At 36.3% G+C, this 19428-nt stretch overlaps 1 protein-coding gene across 1 annotated transcript in view; it reads left to right on the plus strand.

Annotated features, from left to right (window-relative positions):
* The window catches only part of CNOT6L (CCR4-NOT transcription complex subunit 6 like), a 78062-nt gene that overhangs the window by 38315 nt on the left and 20319 nt on the right, over positions 1–19428 (plus strand). The window contains exon 5 of the mRNA XM_080925069.1: positions 9170–9259. Coding sequence (XP_080781195.1) covers positions 9170–9259 — 90 coding nt within the window. The remainder of the gene's footprint in view (positions 1–9169; positions 9260–19428) is intronic.

Below are 19428 nucleotides of genomic sequence, written 5' to 3' on the forward strand. Positions count from 1 at the left end.
CATGAAGCTTCACTTTTTCTTCAATGCTGACTTACAGTTTTATTAGTATGTCGTCTGTCTGGGTTGGCAGTTGTCTTTTAGAACTTGAAGTACATCTATACAGGTTGCTTGGCTTTTAAATTTTCAGTTAAATAACCTGGTTTTATTCTGATGGGCCTGTATATGATTTGGATTTTTTTTTTTTTTTTAACTATTTTCAAACTTTATTTTCTTTGTTTAGTCTTTAAGTTATCACATGATCAAGGGAGGTTCTCTTTGTTTCTATCTTTGTTTCTCCCTCCCCTTTTCCTGTTTGGTATCTTGAATATCTTCTGTGTTTGAATTAGCAACTCTTTTGCCTAAGTGTGGGAAAATTTCCATCATGATTTATTTTAATAGTGTTTTCTCTGCCTTTCAGACTTTGCTATGTTCATTATCTGTAAGTTTGGTTTGTTTAGAGTGTCAGCATGTACCTTAGACTTCCCACTGGTGTGTTTTCTATTTGTCCTTGTTCATTCCATAACCCCAACCTCAGCCTCAAGCTCTCTTCCTACGCCTGGAGAAATTCTCTTAGAATTATTTAAGACATGTTTTCATGCCTTTAGAATGAATTGGGCTCTCTTTCTCTTATCCTGTCCCTACCATAATAAATTTAGTCCTTTCAGAATTTTATTTATGCCTTATTTCCATTGTAACTTTCTTACTGTTAAAGCTTTGTCTTGGTCTTATTTGTTCTAGTTTTACCTTTTTTCATGCCCAGATACTGTGTCTCTTTGATCTGTGCTACTGGTTGAGACCTTCTAAGAGCTTTTTACTTGACTTAGTATGCCTTTTAGTATACATCATTTTGGGGTTTTTGTTTGTTTTTTAAAAATCTGTGTCAAATTCTTTTGTATCTGGTTTGCTCTGCTTCATTCAGCTGTTTGTATGTTCAGTCAGTAATTTAGTTCTTTGATTTAACACATTTAGTTCTCTGGGATTTCATCTCAACTTATTATCACTAGTTGTCATGACTGTAGGCTCAGTGACTTTGAAGAGTTATGTTCCTTTTTATTATGTAGCTGGTATTACTTTGTTTGATTTTATTTACTTATTATAAGTTTTCATTCATTCAGTTGAAGTATTTTAAGTATTAGGGTCCTTGGAAGTAGTAGTGTGTGTAGGGAAGACCTCAGTTCCTCAGTCTAGGAGTTCAGGTACCTGGTATAAACTCTATTATTTTCTGGATAGGATAGTACCTGCTAATGCAACCACAGCTGCTTGATGCTATAGGTGTTATACTAGTCAGTTACTAGCAATAGCTTCATTTGAATTTAGTAACTGTGGGAGGATAAACAACTGAGGGTGAGAATTCTCACATTTTAGATAAAAAAATAAGAATTTGGAGAGTAAGAATAAGGATTAAATATTAATCTTAAAAGAAAACAAAATTGAGGTGGGTAAAGTAGCTGGGGGGTTGGTTTTACTGTTAGGGTTCACAGATTTTAAAGATTGTTAAAGCTATCAAAGTACAAAGACTAAGGAGGAGAGAGAGAAGAAAAGTTGTAGGAATAAGGAGTATTTAAGATGTGGCTGAAGAGTGTAATAAACAGTGGTTTATAGTGAACTGGGTAGAGAAACACAAAAAGCAGTCCCGAGATTTAACTGAGCAATCAAGCAAACCATCATGACTGTAAATACAAGAGTGCAGATTAAACAGTAGGAAGTAAGTTAAAAGGAATGCTTATGGAGTATGTAGAACTGAAGTCCTCAAGTGACTGTGGATCCAACAGTCTGCATGTGGTGCCCTGTGCAGGAGTGGAGAGCTGAAGCTCACTTTTAGTCTCTTTGTATGGTAAGGCCATTTTTTTATATGCAGTTCAGCTAATAAGCTAATTGAGGATGTGTCCATGATACTTTACTTTTCCCGCCTCTTGAAAATTATTTTTATATCGGATTTCTCATTTTTTTTTTTTTTTAGAATTTATTTAGTTGTTTAAATTTTGCATTTTGCCTCCTTGGAATTTGGTAAGGTCGATGAATATGTATACTAATAGTGGTTTTCATCATCATATTTCGAACATATTAGTGGTTTTGGCCACTAACTCTAACTTTTTTCTTCTGTTCTTCTGGGACTTGTGTCATGTTAATATCCTTTGTGATACCTATCTGAGATGCCTTTCATCATTACTTGATTTTTTTAAAAAAGACTTATAATCTCATATATATGCACCCTTTGCTCCTTTCTTTTGTTCCTAGCTGTTTAAGATTTGTTGTTGAGCCATTCTACAGAGTTTTACTGTTCATTGTTTTCTATCTCTCATTTTCTTTGGCTTCTTTCTATAGATTGTTTTTGTTTGTTTTTGATATATCTGTTTTTTATGTGGTTAAAAAGGTTGAAGCTATCCTTTGATCTTTGTTTTTGAGACATTTTCTTATTGTTTGGCTTATGATCATTCTATCTCAGCTTTCTAAATTCAGGAATTAATTATGCCTGGAATTTTAAAAAGTTTCAGATAATGTTTAGAAGCTCATTACATATGCAGCTAGGTCTCTTTGTGATGGAATTACATCCTAATAAGTCTGTTATAATTGGAAAGCGTATTTACTACACCAAAATCAGCCACAGAGTACACTGAAGATCCTGTGACCTTGTGTTGGTGTTATAAGTAACTGATGGGAAGTTCCCCCCCCACTTTGTAAATTCATTAACTCCTCCCTTACTGTTTTTCTCATAGTGTTTTTTTTAATATACATATAATCTTTGAAGGTTTTCATTTGTACTTTTAAGTAAAGGTAACAATTGAGAAATTAAATTTTACCTAGCTCTGTTTATGCGTTAGTATTGCTGTTCTTCTTCTTGCTTTAGTGATTTTCAGAAGTCATACTGTATTGTAGTCACTGAGATCTTTACTCAGGGTACTAGTCTAATGATTTGTTTGAGATTGTCTTTAAATGCCCGGAATGATAAATCTTTCCTCTTTGCTTTGTGATTCTGTTTGGAACATACTTTCACTTAACAGGAACTTTATAACTTATGTTATCTTTGTTTTCTCTCTGGGCATAGTTTCAAGGTCAGAGGGGAAACTTGAGCTGTGTTTTACTCTTTCTTTTGCACTTAGATGGTCAAGCCCTTATTGACACCAAATTCTTAAGGTTTTTATTTGTTCAGCTTGTTTGTTCTACCTCTTACTATCTTTCCTTACATCCACATAGTTAAAACTTGACAGTAGTGGTTTTCTGCACTCTATTACCTCTTACTCAAGCATGTGGGGAGTGTGGGAAAGAGATCCTTCAGCTGCAGACAGCAGCCAGACAAGCACCATGCAGACCACAACTAGCCTTTATGAGGTGAAACAGAAAGAATTCTACCTGGGCTGTTCTTGATAGTGTGGATTACAAGTAAAAACTTCAGAAATCTTTTTCCTTAATCAAATTTGTCTTTTTCCTTAAGTGAATCCTCTTTTGGTGTTGCAGTCATTTGGTAAAAAATTCAAGGTCTTACATAGAATGATGTGTTGCTTAAAGACAGGACCATAGTCTTAGAAATATGCTTTTAGGAGCTTTATCTTTGTGTGACTATTAGAGAATAGAATATATTTATATAAGCCTAGATTGTAAAGCTAGGAACCCTATCTCATGTCTTGATTTCATCCAGTCCATATGGTAAATATGAGATGGTGAAAAATTGCTATGATGTAACCTGGCATAGAATTTACAATACATTTTTAAATGTGGGAATATTATGTTTTAGAACACTGTAATGCATGAATAAGTAACAGTTTTATTGTCATTAAATATTATGTACCCTACATAATGGTATATTTTATAATCTTACACAGTGGGCAGCACTGCCTTGTTTAACACTTACATTACCACAAATAATAATACATTATGCTTCAGGGTTACAAAGGCCATAAGGTTGCATGGGATGAAAAGTTTTTAGTTCCATTGTAATCTTAGGGCAGGAACCACCATTACATATGTCATCTCTTACAGATAAAATACCATAATGGAGTATATAAATAGTTTTTACTCTTGTATTCAGATGGAATGAAATAATTGTGATTTTGAGCCAAGTGTTCAGATTGCCAGGAACATGTTTGATGGTACAGGAGATCAAATGAACTTCTATAGCTATAGAGCAAAAGGAAACCATAAATCAATGCATTTACCTAATTTATCAGTAGAGGAATATTAGATAAGTGGGAATGCTCTTCATAGATTTTTAGATGTTACTTTATTCCTAGCCTTAGGGCTAGTGGAAGCTGATAGCTTACTTAAAATAGTATATCCTAAAAGTTTTGCTTAATAGTTGCAATCATGTTAGGTCTAATACAGGGATTGGTAATAAATAACTATGAAAGGGCAATAAAGATAGTATAGGATAATTCTGTCAATTTTGTAACATTCTGTCTCTACAGTTATGTTTTAATCAGCCACTCTCCTGAATTTTCAACACAGATGTAACCATGTTACTGATCTAAGTTGATAGTAGAACCACTTTTATTAGTTTTGTTGTTGCTTTTATGGAGTTGCAGGTTTATTTGAAGGGCCTTTACTGTGCCACTTTTGAGTACTTAAAAAAAATTTTTTTTTTTTTTCTTGAATGAATGCTTCATATGGCTATTCTCTGAGAGGTTTCATCCAGCAGCAGAGACCCACAGCCAAAAAGTGGATGGAGCTTGGGGACTCTTTAGGCAAGAGTAGTGTTGGGGAGGATTCTACAAGAAGACCAACAAAGTCAACTAACCTAGGCCCTTGGGGTCTCAGAGACTGAACTACCAACCAAAAAGCATGCACTGGCTGGATCTAGACCTCCCTGCTATGTAGCAGATGTGTAGTTTGATCATGGGTATTGAACAATTGGAGCTGGGCTATCCCAAAAGCTATTGCTCATATGTGATATATGTTCTTCTAGCTGGGCTGCTTGCCTAACCTCAGTGGGAGAGGATACACCTAGCCCTGCAGAGACTTGATGTGCAGGGTGGGGGAGTACTCTCAGAGGAGAGGGAAAGAGGAAGGATTGTTGGAGGGCATTACCAGGAGGAGGGGGGCAGTGAGCAGGATGTAAAGTGAAGAAAATGAAAAACAAATCAAAAAATAAATTTATCCATTTCTCAAAGCAATTTGCCATTGATTTCTACTTTAACCAGGTTTTTCTGTTTTGTTTGTTTTTCTGGTTTTGACTAGTGCTATATGCATAATTTTTTCATGGGAGTAAATTTTCTGTTAAGTGAGAATAAGATTTGAAGTCTCCAATATATTTTGTATCACATCTTAGAAATACACTGTTTTTGTTTTTAGCTTTTGAAGGATGCCTCCATTCTTGTTTGTCTTCTGATGTGTTTGATCCTTTGATTTAAGGTCCCTGTCATTTTCATGGTCCAGTTTGTACTACAATGTATTTTGTTAAGTGATACCCTTTTGTAAACTTCTTTGTATATATTGTGTGTTCTCATTACATTTTTTTAAAGTTAGTATACAAAGTTAAGGGTTTGATTACAGACTTTTCATAGATATGTAGATCATTTTACTTTGTTCTTATTTAATCTTTCTCTTTCATGGTCTCTCCCCCATATGCCCTAGGTGCTCTCTCTTTGGGTCTTATTAAATCTATTTATTTACTTGACATCAAAATATCAGTCCCCTCCTAGTACTCACTCATGCAAATCATCCTCTCATTTTGCTTTTCCTTTCTCCTTTGAGAAGGGGGAGTGCCCCCTCTAGGTATCCATCACACCCTTCAAACCCTGTGCATCAAGTCACTGAAGGACTAGGTGCGTCCTTTCCCACTGAGGCCAGGCAAGGCAGTGCAACCAAGGAAGCAGGATTCACAGGCAGGCAATGGATTCAGGGACAGTCCCTGCTCCTGTTGTTGGAGGACCCCCATGAAGACCAAGCTGCTCTTCTGCTACATATGTGCAGGGTGCCTAGGTTCAGACCCTACTTGCTCTTTGGGTGGTGATTTAGTCTCTGGGAGCTTCCAAGGGTCAGGTTAGTTGACTCTGTTGGTCTTCCTATGGAGTCACTGCCATCTTTGGGTTCCTCAATTTTTCCTTCAACTCTTTCGTGAGACTCCCCAAGTTCCAGCTAATGTTTGGCTGTGGGTGTCTGAATCTCTTTCTATTGGCTGCTGGGTGGAGCCTCTCAGTAGAGTTATTGTAGGCTCCTGTCTGTAAACATAACAGAGTATCAATAATAATGTCAGGGATTGGTTCTTACCCATGGGATGAGTCTCAGTTTGGGGCAGTCATTAGTTGGTCATTTCCTCAGTTTCTGTTCTTTGTTTCTGCACATCTTAGAGGCAGGACACATTTTGGGTCAAAAGTTTTGTGGGTGGGTTGTTGTCCTTATCCCTCCTCCCAGAGTCTTGCTTGGCTTCAGGAAGTGGCTACTTCAGGATGATATTCCTCACTGCTAGGAGGCTCAGCTAGAGTCAACCCATACTCACCCTGGGGCCTCCCCACCTCCCAGGTTTCTTGCATGCCTTAGAGATTCCCCTCATGCCCACCCCACCCCTGCCAAGTTCCCTTTTCTCTCCCCTGCTCTCCCTATATATGACTCTCACATAACACCCTGTTCCTTCCTACAGCCTCCTTCCTACCTATTTTCTTCTCTCTATCCACCTGTGATATAAATGATACATATTTTATTTTCTCTTCTGAGAAAGATTCAACCATCTTCCCTTGGGCCCTCCTCCTCATTTAACTTTCTTTGGGTCTGTAGAGTGCTGTGTGGGTATCCTGTATTTTATGGTTAATATCCACTTAAAAGTGAGTACATACCATGCATATTCTTTTGGGTTTGGGTCACCACATTCAGGAAAGTATTTTCTAGGTTCATCTATTTGCCTACAAAATTCATAATGTCCTGGTTTTTAACAGCTGAGTAGTATTACATTGTGTGATTGAACCACATTTTTTTTTTTTAATCCATTCTTCGGTCGAAGGATGTTGTGGTAAATAAAAGCTGTGGTAACCTCTTATCCTGTGATAGTGCCAGCATTGAAGAGCCATGTGATCTCTCTCAGCGGCTCTATGCTTCTTTCAAGTACTCGCTTCCTTTGACCCAGGCGGTTTGCTCCAACCAACTGTCCTGGCTGCTTCTGACCCGGGTAGTCCCGATAGTCCCAGTGTGCTGTTTTCACTTTCCCTTGGCAGGTTGTTAACATGCCTGGCACACACACACACACATACCAGTTTCAAGGCAGGCTTTGTGCATCCCACCACTGCGCTTTTCTTTTCATCCAATTAATGAACACACCAAAATACTCATAACAATCTATAATTATGTGTAGAGAATATTTACATCCACCACCATGTTGGCTTCTATCTCCTTCCCCTGTACTTCTTCCTCCAGCTCTCTTAATTGTCTTCGCTTCCTCTCCTTCCTAAACTTTTCCCCACCTATTCTTCCTTCTTATCCAGTGATAGGCTGGACCCACTTAGCTGCATAATGACATCATCCTACAGAGGAACATTTAGGTTGTATCCAGTTTCTGCCTGTTATGAATAAAGCTGCCACCAACATAGTTGAGCAAGTGCTCTGGGATGGTGGTACATCTTTTGGGTATATGCCCTTCCTGGGCTCTTTTGCTGATCTTTTATCTCCTGCTCTGATCAAGTGATCCTCCTTTTAGGCAAATTTTTTAAACTGGTTTTCAATACTTTATAATTTTTCTATTTATAGATTGACCAACCCCCATCTATTGGTATAGGGCCAAGTTTGCTTATTACATTCTTTGTTATATCAGAAGCTAGAACTGCTTAAAATAGCCTACCCTTGTCTCTTCAGGTTGTGTGTGTATGTGTGTGTGTGTGTTTGCCTAAAGACTTATTAAGCAATGTCTGAGGCCAAAGACTTTCAGCAGTAATCTGTTATTGTGAAGGTACACTGTTGATGTAGTTATAACTACGAAGGGAAAAGTGGTATATCTGATGATACCAAGGTTTAAGGGACCCCAATTTGAATATTTTTCCAACTGTTTTACTGAAAACTAGAGAGGTCTGTGTGTAGAATATTTTTTTTCTCTGTATCTTGATAAAATTAAGATTTGGAGAAAATGTTTTTTCTTAATGGTAGGACTTGTGGAAGGCATACTCATCAGTAGTTTGGATTACCTGTTTTTGGTTATAAGGATAAGAGTAGCAACTTCAAGTTCTTTTACATTTTGGAGTAGAAATCAAATTTCTAATCACTTTTTTTCTAGAGCTCTAATGTATGAACTCTTGTTTTAAATTTTGTGTTTTTTCCTATTCAATATTCAGCGCTTTGAGATCTATTTATGCTTTTTGTGCAATTTTCCTGAATTGTTTTCCCCCCGTTTACTGAGTTTTCAGTATGTCTAATCTACTACCTACCTCATTTGTTTTCTTAACAACTGGGAAACTCGAATGTCTAGACCTTTGAGTTTTGCTTTTCTGGATCTGAATGCTAGATAATTGGCATGTTTACATCAATCTATTTTTTTCATTCATTAAATGTACCTATAACAATCTTTATAGGTACCTTCTTTATTTGACATACCTTTTTTCTTAATACTTAAGATATTTTTGAGCATTGTCATAACAAAGTTTTCACATTTTGCTGTTATCTTGACAACAAATTTTTTTCTCACTTAAAAAAATTTGCATTTTCCTTGTGTATAATGTTAACACAAATATTTCAAGGAGACTTCTCTCTGTAAAACAATTTGTTTTTATTTTACATTTATCTATTTGTGTGGGAGGTGGGCACATGTTTTAGTCACAGGACAGAAATATAGTTGTTGGTTCTCAGGAATCTGTGATTCCTGGCAATAAAACTCAGGTCATCAGGTTTGGCGGCAAGCAACTTTATTCTCAGTCATCTGGCCTGAGACCTTTTTTTATATGAAATCACTCGTTCCTTCTTAAATAGAAGTGTTATATTTTGGTTAGCAGTCTATTTTTTAAAGTAATGTACACTACTACATATATGTTTATGAATATGCATGTATGTATTTTTTAGGACAAGCAGATTTTAGGATTATACACTGAAATCTGCAAATAACTCTTTTAAAGTTACTATTTATGACTGTCTTAAAGTATTTTCTTTATATTTATATAATTTTTTATGATGAGTGTCACAGATAAACCAGTAAAATTCAGTTTAGGAAATTAGTATGTTGTTCTATAATGTATACTCTGAAATTGCAATTGTCATGTTTTATTTTTGTTTTCTGTTTAAGGCAATCCTTTATCACAGGATATTATGAGCTTATACCAGGACCCAGATGGAACCCGAAAGCTACTGAACTTCATGCTTGACAATCTTGCAGGTAACTCTAAATGACAAAGCATTGAACTCTACAGATGCTATCAGTAGCTGATGTACCACACATTACTTTTATAGCTGCCTATAGGTTTGGAATTTCTAGCTTACATAGTAATTAATGAAATAGGCAGAAATTAAGAAATTTATAAAATTCCTTTTTCCCCCATGTTTGAGTACTTTCTGTTTATGAAGCAATGTAACAAGAGTTTTAGTTATTCTATTGTATAGGAATTTTTATATTTTCTACAACTCTGACTACTACAACTACTCCTGCTAGTAGTACTACTACTTACTATTACTATTGCTATTTCTGAGACAGAGTCTTACTGTGTAGCCCTGAAGTGGTCTATATATTATAATATAGACCTGTCTGGCTTCAAACTCACAAGGTATTTACTTGTCTTTGCCTCTGAGTGTTGGAGGTAAAGATACAAGATCATTCATATATGCCACATATGTAGAGTTGTAGAGGAGGCCAGGAAAAGGTGTCAGATTCTCTGGAGCTGGGGTTGTAGGTGGTTGTAAACTGTCTTAAGTGCTAGGAACCAAACTCAGATCTTTTGAAAGAATAGCAAGTGCAAGTGCTCTTACCTATCATCTCTTTATTCTCAGGATCTTTACATTTTGTAATATAAACTTTGAGATAAAAATGGCTAGTAATTCCACAGTAATGAACTCAAGATTGTCTTAATCATAAAGATAAATGGTTACCTGAATTTGGTAGTTTTATGTAAAAGTTTACTCATAAAACAATTCTGGCATTTTTTGTTTTTTTGTTTTTTTTTTTTGTTGTTGTTGTTGTTTTTTACTTTTATCATTCAGTAAATTAAATGAGATAAACAATATTTTATTATAAAATTGGCTTTCTGTCAGATCTAATTTTCCAACTATAAGTTAACAAATATTCTTCTGCCTTATGTAAAACAAATTTGTATATGAACTATAACCGTTGTAGTGTTCTGTAACTCTTGTATTCTTAAAGGCTGCTAGCAAACTTTCCACAAATGTACAGTGAGTTGAACTATAGACAAACCTTGATTTATAATGGGATTGTGTTCTACTTAAATGCCCTAGACTAAATGAAGAGAGTATTTAAAACACTTAACCTGCATCATACCTTAGCATAGCTTATCTAAATATGGACAGATTATCCTGAGTGATGGAACCCAATGAAAAAAGAACATGTATGTACTCACTGGTCAGTGGATATTAACCCAAAAGTTTGGAATACCCAAGATTCAATTCACAGACCACATGAAGCTCAAGAAGAAAAAAGAACAAAGTGTGGATGCTTCAATCCTTCTTAGAAGGGGGAGCAAAATATTCACAGGAGGAAATATGGAGACAAAGTGTAGAGCAGAGACTGAAGGAAAGGCCATCCAGAGACTGTCCCCACCTGGGGATCCAGCCCATATTACAGCCACCAAACCCAGACAATATTGCAGATGCCAAGAAGTGTGCAGGCTGACAGGAGCCTGATACAGCTGTCTCCTGAGAGGCTCTGCCAGAGACTCACAAATACAGAAGTGGATGCTCACAGCTAACCATTGGACTGAGAATGGGGTCCATACTAGAGGACTAAACCACTATCCAAAGAGTACACATGAAGGGACCCATGGCTCCAGCTGCATATGGAGCAGAGGATGGCCTTGTCGGGCACTAATGGGAGGAGGAGCCCTTAGTCCTGTGAAGGCTTGATGCCCCAGTGCAGGGGAATGCCAGGGCAGGGAGATGGGAGGGGGTGTGTGGGTGGGGGAACACCCTCATAGAAGCAGGAGAATGGGGGATGGGATAGGGAGTTTCTAGAAGGGAAACCAGGAAAGACAGTAACATTTGAAATCTAAAGAAAATATTGAGTATACAAAGAAAAGGCTATTCTGTATACAATAATTTTTAAAAAATTTTCAATATTGTAACTTTTTATTAGCTTAAACATTCGAAATGTGGGTATAAGTGTGTAGATTAATTCTAAATTACATTTTTTTTTTTTTGAGTAACGTTCTTCTAAAAGTATACATATTTTGGTTGTGTGTGTTGTTTTTGTGTATGTGGGGTCCATGAATCTGAATGTGTGGGTATAAATGCCTGTGTGTATGAACACATGTTGAGTTGTTTTAATTACTCTCCCCCATATTAATTACCTAGAGAGAGTCAATCATTGAACCAGAATTAGCTTTTTTCAGCTTTGCTGACTGGCCGGCAGTCTCTTGAGACATGCCTGTTTTTGCCCCTAACACTAGTGTATACAGATGTAACCTGTTTATGTGGTACTGGGGGTTTGAGTTTAGACCCTCATACTTGTAGAGTATACACTTTTTACCCACTGAGGCATCTTTCTTGTCTACACACCTAGTCTTTTAAAAAAATTAAAAACCCCACTTATTTATTTATTTGACTGAGATTTACTATAGCCTTGGATGGCCACAAACTCACATAGATTCACTGTTTCTTCTGTCTCCCATATGCTGGGTTGGAGTAAAGGTACATGATATTCCTATATGTGTATGTTTTTATTTTTACTCTGAACCATTTATTGATAATTCTACTCTTTTGTTGCTGATTTTTAATGCTGCATCAGAAACCAAGTGTGGAGCAACTGATGTTCCTCAGTAGAGACTGCCTAGCATCCAGAGAGCTCTGTGTTGGATCCCTAGTACCACATAATCTGGGTGTGGTAGCAACATACACTGTAATCTCAGCACTTGGGTATACAATGAAGGATCCGAGCCTAAATTCATCCTCAGTTACATTTGAAGCTTACCCTGAAATATATGTAAACAAAAGGAAACTTTCATAAGAGTTTTTCATACACTATATTTGGATCATATTCTTTCTTCTTGCTCTACTCTTCCCAAATCCTACCCACCCATTTCATTCGTGGCTTTATGTTTATCAAAAACAGAAACAAAAAAGCAAGCAACCAAGCAAACAAACAAAAGCATTCCTTTTTGTGTTGGCAGCAGCTACTTCTGGGCATGTCTGCTTAGGAATGAGGTTGATACACTCAGTCACACTCCATTAGAAAAAATGGGTATTCCTTTTCCAGCAGGCATCAATTGCAAACAGACATTGTGCAGAGTTCAAGACATTGGAGCACTCAGTCCTAAAAGGGTATCTTTATCAAATCTCTCCCCTTGAGGCTCTTGGATCTATGCAGAAAAAAGGAGTGGAACAGTTTTAAGAACCAGAGATGGTAGATAACTCCAGCAGGAAAAATGTGCCTGTAAGCATGGATGATGGTATGATGATAGTAGTGTAAAAAGTCTTGATCAAAGATAGTACTTCTCCCTTGATCTGATTATTTCACTATATGTGTGGTTTGTTTTTCATTTCTTAATCTATTTTAAATATAAGTGTCCTTTTCACAATGCTATGGTAGGTACTGGAGAAGTGACTTAGCTATTAAAAGTGCTGGTTGATTTTTCCAGAGGACCCAGGTTTAATTTCCGTACTTACATGGAAGCCTACAACCTGCCTCAAATATAGTCCCAGGGAATCTGACACCTTTCTTGATGATGATGATGATGATGATGATGATGATGATGATGATAATGATGATGATGATGATGATGATGATGATGATGATGATGATGATGATGGATGATGATGATGATGGTGGATGATGGATGATGGATGATGATGATGGATGATGATGATGGATGATGATGATGATGGATGATGATGATGATGATGATGGATGATGATGATGATGATGATGATGATGATGATGGATGATGGATGATGATGATGGATGATGATGATGGATGATGATGATGATGATGGATGATGATGATGGATGATGATGATGATGATGGATGATGGATGATGATGATGGATGATGATGATGGATGATGATGGATGATGATGAGGATGATGGATGATGATGATGATGATGATGATGATGGATGATGGATGATGATGATGGATGATGATGATGGGATGATGATGATGATGATGGATGATGATGATGATGGATGATGGATGATGATGATTGATGATGATGATGATGATGATGGATGATGATGATGATGGATGATGATGATGGATGATGATGATGATGATGATGGATGATGATGATGGATGATGATGATGGATGATGATGATGGATGATGGATGATGATGATGGATGATGATGATGATGATGATGGATGATGATGATGGATGATGATGATGATGATGGATGATGGATGATGATGATGGATGATGATGATGGATGATGATGGATGATGATGGATGATGATGAGGATGATGGATGATGATGATGATGATGATGGATGATGGATGATGGATGATGATGATAATGATGATGATGGATGATGATGATGGATGATGATGATGATGATGATGATGGATGATGATGATGATGATGATGGATGATGATGATGGATGATGATGATGATGATGATGGATGATGATGATGATGATGGATGATGATGATGATGATGATGGATGATGATGATGATGATGGATGATGGATGATGATGATGGATGATGATGATGGATGATGGATGATGATGATGGATGATGATGGATGATGATGATGATACTGGACTGCAACCAGATCTCTGGGTTCACAAATCAGCTCTGACTACACAGTGCACAAAACATCCTACAATAGATATTGTTTGAGAATAAATTGAATTGATACAATACTTTAGAAGAATTGACAAATTGACAACTACAACACTGTATTTTCTTAGTTCATTAATATGGGCTTTCTGGAATTTCAGTTTTGAATTTTAGGTTTTCTATATGTCAGTTTTATATGTATTTTTCAATCTTGACTTTTTGATATTTTTAATCTTAAGAGTAAAGCTTGGTATTTTAATGATTATTGCTGATTTGTAGAATTGATTTTTTAATATATTTTTGATAGTCACAATTGAGAGACTTAGTTCATTTATTTGTTGTCTTTTATAAAAACCCTTATGTGGTAGCCACAGCTGGAGCCTGGGACCGTTGAACAGAGACTCTGGTGAGGTTTTTCATACGTTGATCAGTGAATTCCTGATAAGGAAACTTGGTGAACACAGTTTCTTTCCAGACGTCAGGGATCAGGTAACTGTAGGTCTTGGAGATGGCATCAAAGATGGTCTTGGCAAAGTTAGTAGCCCAGGATGGCAGAGCAGCCTCTGGTTGAAGTGTAGCTTTTTGGGCACAGGAGCAGAGATGATGCCAGTGCCTCTGGGGCAGAGGTGAGACACCAGCACAGAGCCACAGGCACCTGTCACCTTGCATGGGGCAGTGTGGGGCTTGCCAGTCTTGTTCCCCCAGTAGTCTCTGCACAGGTACGATGGAAAGCTTGGCCAGGATGATGGCCCCTCGGATGGCTGTGACAACCTCCTTGGAGCACTTAACACCAAGACCAACGTGACCATTGTAGTTCCCAATAGCGACGAAAGCCTTGAACCAGGTCCGCTGGCCAGCCCTAGTTGGCTTCTCTGCACTGACATGGTTTTCAGAACCTCATCCTTTAGAGATGCACCCAGGAAAAAGTCGATAATCTCAGACTCCTTAATGGGCAGGGAGAACAGGTAGATCTCCTCCAAAGACTTGATCTTCATGTCCTTAACCAGGTGACCCAGCTAGCTTTACCTCCATGAGCCCCACGGCTTTGATCACCACCTCGTCCTCTTGGCTCTGTGACTGTATGGGTGTCATCTGCCATTTGGTGTTTTCTCGAAGAAGAAGCAGCCACATCTGTCTGTCTGTCTGTCTGTCTGTCTGTCTATCTATCTAATCTATCTAATCAATTCTAGCCTTTCAAGACAGGGTCTCTTTGTAACAGAGCCCTGGCTGTCCTGGACTTGCTTTGTAGATCAGACTGGCCTCGAACTCCCAGAGAAGTACCACCTCTAAGACTAAAGGCATGTACAACCATGCCTGGCAATAGTCACATTTCTTAACATGATGAAAATGGTCTGATATATACTATACCACATAGTATATATGGGCATTTAAAAAAATTTAATACATTTTTATTTTAATTTGTACAATCTTTATATGCCAACAATTACAATTTTATTATATTTTCCAACGGTTTATACACCTTTTTCTTTATAGCACTTGCAAGGACTACCCAGTTTAAAAAATAATGAATATAATACTCACTGTAACTTTTAGTAGATAAGTTTTATTGAGGATATTTTCTAGTTTGCTTTTCATTGAATAGATGTTAACTTTTGGCAATGCTGATACATACTTGAGAAAGAAATTTTTATCCATTCTCTTTTTTTAATTTTTCTTTAATTTTTGTATGTTATGCCATATTTGTATCCCTTGATTAAACTCAAGTAGGTTGCAGTATATTGGAATTCTTTGTCTAGATCACTAGTTTAATCAACACTTTTCTTAGTAGCATTTTTATCTGTGTTTAAGTCAGAATAAATGGCGGCTTTTTTCTTCATTGTTGTCGTCAAGTTCTGTTTCTGAGGAAACAGTGATTTCATGAAATCTGTTGAGAACTGTACGATTTCAGAGAGAATCTATCAAGGGCGCAAGTAGTTTTAAAGTAATGCTTTACTTTTTAAAGTTTTATTTTGTTTGTATGGGTGTTTGCCTTTATGTATGTATAGGTGCAGTTCCTGCACAAGTCAGAAGAGGCTATTGGATCTCTTGGAATTGGTGTTGCAGATGTTTGTGAGCTGCTGTGTAGATCCTGGGATCTAACGTGCTTTTTAGTAAGAATAATACATGCTTTTAACTGCTGAGCATCTCTCAATCTAGACATAAGTTACTTATCTGAGATGTATGTGCTGGCAGGGGTTATCATTCCATTGCTGCTTAATTGTTAGTTATAGTACTGTTCTGACTTTTATTACTTCTGAAGCACATTTTATATAAGTCTTGAATCTTTTAACAAAAGAGTTCAGAGTAGTTTTTCATAATACATTTAATGTTCAGAAGATGAAATGATGTTTCTTCTACTCGTCAATATTCTTGCACTTTAGTTTACTTTGTAGAAAGTCTTGCTTCTAGGTACTTCTCTGTTTTTTTTTCCTGTAGGGAAAACCTAACTTTTGGCTTTATTGATTCTCTTCTATTACATGTTTATTTTCAGTATTCTTTTTTTTTTCCCACTATTTATTTATTCTATGTGAGTACATTATAGCTGTCTTCAGACACACCAGAAGAGGGCATCAGATTCCCATGACTGATGGTTATGAGTCGCCATGTGGATGCTGGGAATTGAACTCAGGACCTCTGGAAGAGCAGTCGGTGCTCTAAACCACTGAGCCATCACTCCAGCCCTTATCATTATTTTCTTAACTTTGTTTTTTTCAGTTCTCCTTTTCTTTTTGGTGTTTTTTTTTTTTTTTTTTTTTTTTCTCCTAACAACATGAAACCTAGGTCTGCAATGCCTATTGATATCTCTTTAAAGATGGTTTTTAAATGTATCCTGTGGGCTTTTGTTCATCCCATTTTATTATACATTCCAGCACTTTTCATTATAGCTGTGTTAGTTTACCCTGTGAATCAGTTAGAATTTATTAATTTTCATGAAAACTCAAGCTAGATTTTTATAGGTGTTAAACATGCATTTCAAAAGAATATGCCTCTGCAGTTGCTTGATGGCAGTGTTCTATAGATACCAGTTTGTTTGTTAATAATATTGTACTAGTGTGATTAATACATATTAATAATTTAGTTTTACTAATTGTTAGATTGTTTAAAATTGCAAATTTGCTTGTTTCTTATTACCTACCTCAGTGGTTCAGTTATGTGTGTGTGCTTAGGGATACATTTTTGTGTATGTCATTCATTCTTAATCTTTTTTTTTTTTTTTGTATCTTTAACTTAGTGCTTTTTTTTTGCTTGGTTTATATTTATTTTGTTCCTTTTTGTAGTTAGAGGTAGTAACTTAAATTATTAACGGAAATCTAGCCTCTTTTAACATAAGTATGTGTATGTTACGTTTTCATTTTCATTCAGTTTGGTATGTTGAATTTCCTTTGTGACTTCTTTGATCAGTGACATATTTAGAACTGTGTTGCTTAGCATACAAATGTATTCTGTTGATTTCTTGATTGATTCTATATAGGAATAATTGGAAAACATAGTTCAGATTTTCTCCACTTGGTTTTTAAAAAAAAGTTTCATTTATGATTCAAGAATCGGCTGTCATAGTATGTATTCCACAGGCTTTTGAAAATTTTCTATTGTTGGCTAATAGTGTAAGAATGTAAATGAGATTATGTTGGGGGTGGTCTCAATTCCTTTTTTTTTCTTCTAATTTCCCATTTGATAATCCTATCATATGGTGATATGAAGGAGTTAAAAATTCTCAGCTGTAATTATGCATTTTTCTCTATTCTACTGTCAGCTTTTGATTCTAGTGTTTTTTTTTTTTTCAAGATTTCTTTTTTATGTTGTGAGAATTTTCTTTCATGTATATATGTGTATCATAGGCCTTCCTGGTGCCTGAAAAGGCTAGTGGAGTGCATCTGATATCCTGAAACTAGAAGGTTGTGAGCCACTGTTTGGGTTTTAGTGTACTAAATGATTTTAACTGCTGAGCTTTCTCTGCAGCTCCTGCTTCTGGTATTTTGAGCTGTTGATTGGCACATACATGTTTAAGGTTGCTATTGCTCTATTTTATTTTTTAATTCTGAAAACTACTTTATCACATATTAACATAGCCATTTTTGGTTGTTGAAAAGCTATTTTCTAATGTTCTATATTGTTGTATTTGAAGGTATGTAGAATAGTTGAGTCATATTTTATATTCACCTTACTAAGATTCTATTTTGCCTTTTAATTTTAACTAAAGTCTAGTAATCCTTATTGTTATCATACTAGTTTTTATATTTTTTTTCTTTGACCATCAAATACTATTTAAGAACTGATAGTGACCAGTTGCATATGTAGGTGAAGACCGCAGTGTCTGGCATCAATGTGAGAAGAGGCTTTTGTTCCAGAGAGGGCATGTTTTCCCAGTGTAGAGGAATGCCAAGGCACTGAGGTGGAGAGGGTGATTAGGAGGAAGTGCATCTTTGTGAAGACAAATGGAGGGGAAGGGGGGATGCAAAGGGATAACATCTCAAATGTAAATATTTTTATCTAATAAAAAATGAGAGGAAACAATAAAGCTGATAGTGAAGTAGTAATGTTAATGCTCCTGGTTTTAAACATCTTTTTTTTTTTTTTTTTTTTTGATATTTTAGTTTTCCTTCCCTTAATTTTTCTTTGTTTAGAGAGTCTTTTAATTTTTCATTACATTCTGACTTTTATTTCCTGTTGATCTTTCTATGAATCTCAGCCACAGTAGTTTGGCATATCTAGGATTACATGCATGCACCTATGGCCAGCTCCTTGATTTCTAAAGGATAGGTCTTTTGATGTAGCCATTAAAACATGTAGTGTTTCCGTGTAATTTAAATTGGTGTTTTCCTATAGTAATCTGTTAGGTCTTTGATGTTTCTGAAGTTATTAAACTCACAAAGATCTGCCTGCCTCTGCCTCCTGACCACTGGGATTAAAGGCATGTGTCACTACTACCCAGTGTATTTTCATACTTTCAAAGATTTTTTTCTCTTTTTAAAAAATCATATATTACTATTTTTAACTTATATTCATTCATTCTAAAGTCAATGATTTTTTTTTTTCTATTTTAATCATTTCAGTGGTCTCGGTTCTGTTTGAACAAGGTGGGTTTGAAAAAGTGCTCACTGCTTTATGGCATAGGATACTTCTGAGGGAATGGCCCTGCTACTGGTGTAGCACATCATAGATAATTGCTTCATCTTGGGGCAGAAGTATTCTGGAAAGCTGTTTTTTCCTGGAATCCAAGGTGATGACAGGTTTAGGATAAATGTCTAGAGCCCTTTGGGACTCTGGAATAGGACATTACAGAAAATTAATGAAGTACCAGTGAAGTACCTCAGCTTTTGTCTTTGTTTCCTCAACTCTGAAGAGAATAAGCTAATTACTCTTGAGTGGAATTGACATTATAAAATGGTGAAAGAAGTTGGGATTTGGTGGCACACACCTTTCTTCCCAGCATTTACAGGAGGCAGAGGCAGGCAGATAGGTGAGTTTAAGGCTAGCCTGGTTTACTTGTAAGTCTGAGCTCTAAGACGAGAAACTGTGTCTCAAAAAACAAGAAACAAAACAAACAAACAAACAAAACAAAACAAAAGGTAATAGAAGCCTTATTAGGAAAAAAGTTTTTTT

Source organism: Micromys minutus (assembly GCF_963924665.1).
Source record: "Micromys minutus genome assembly, chromosome: 11".
Classification (NCBI taxonomy): domain Eukaryota; kingdom Metazoa; phylum Chordata; class Mammalia; order Rodentia; family Muridae; genus Micromys; species Micromys minutus.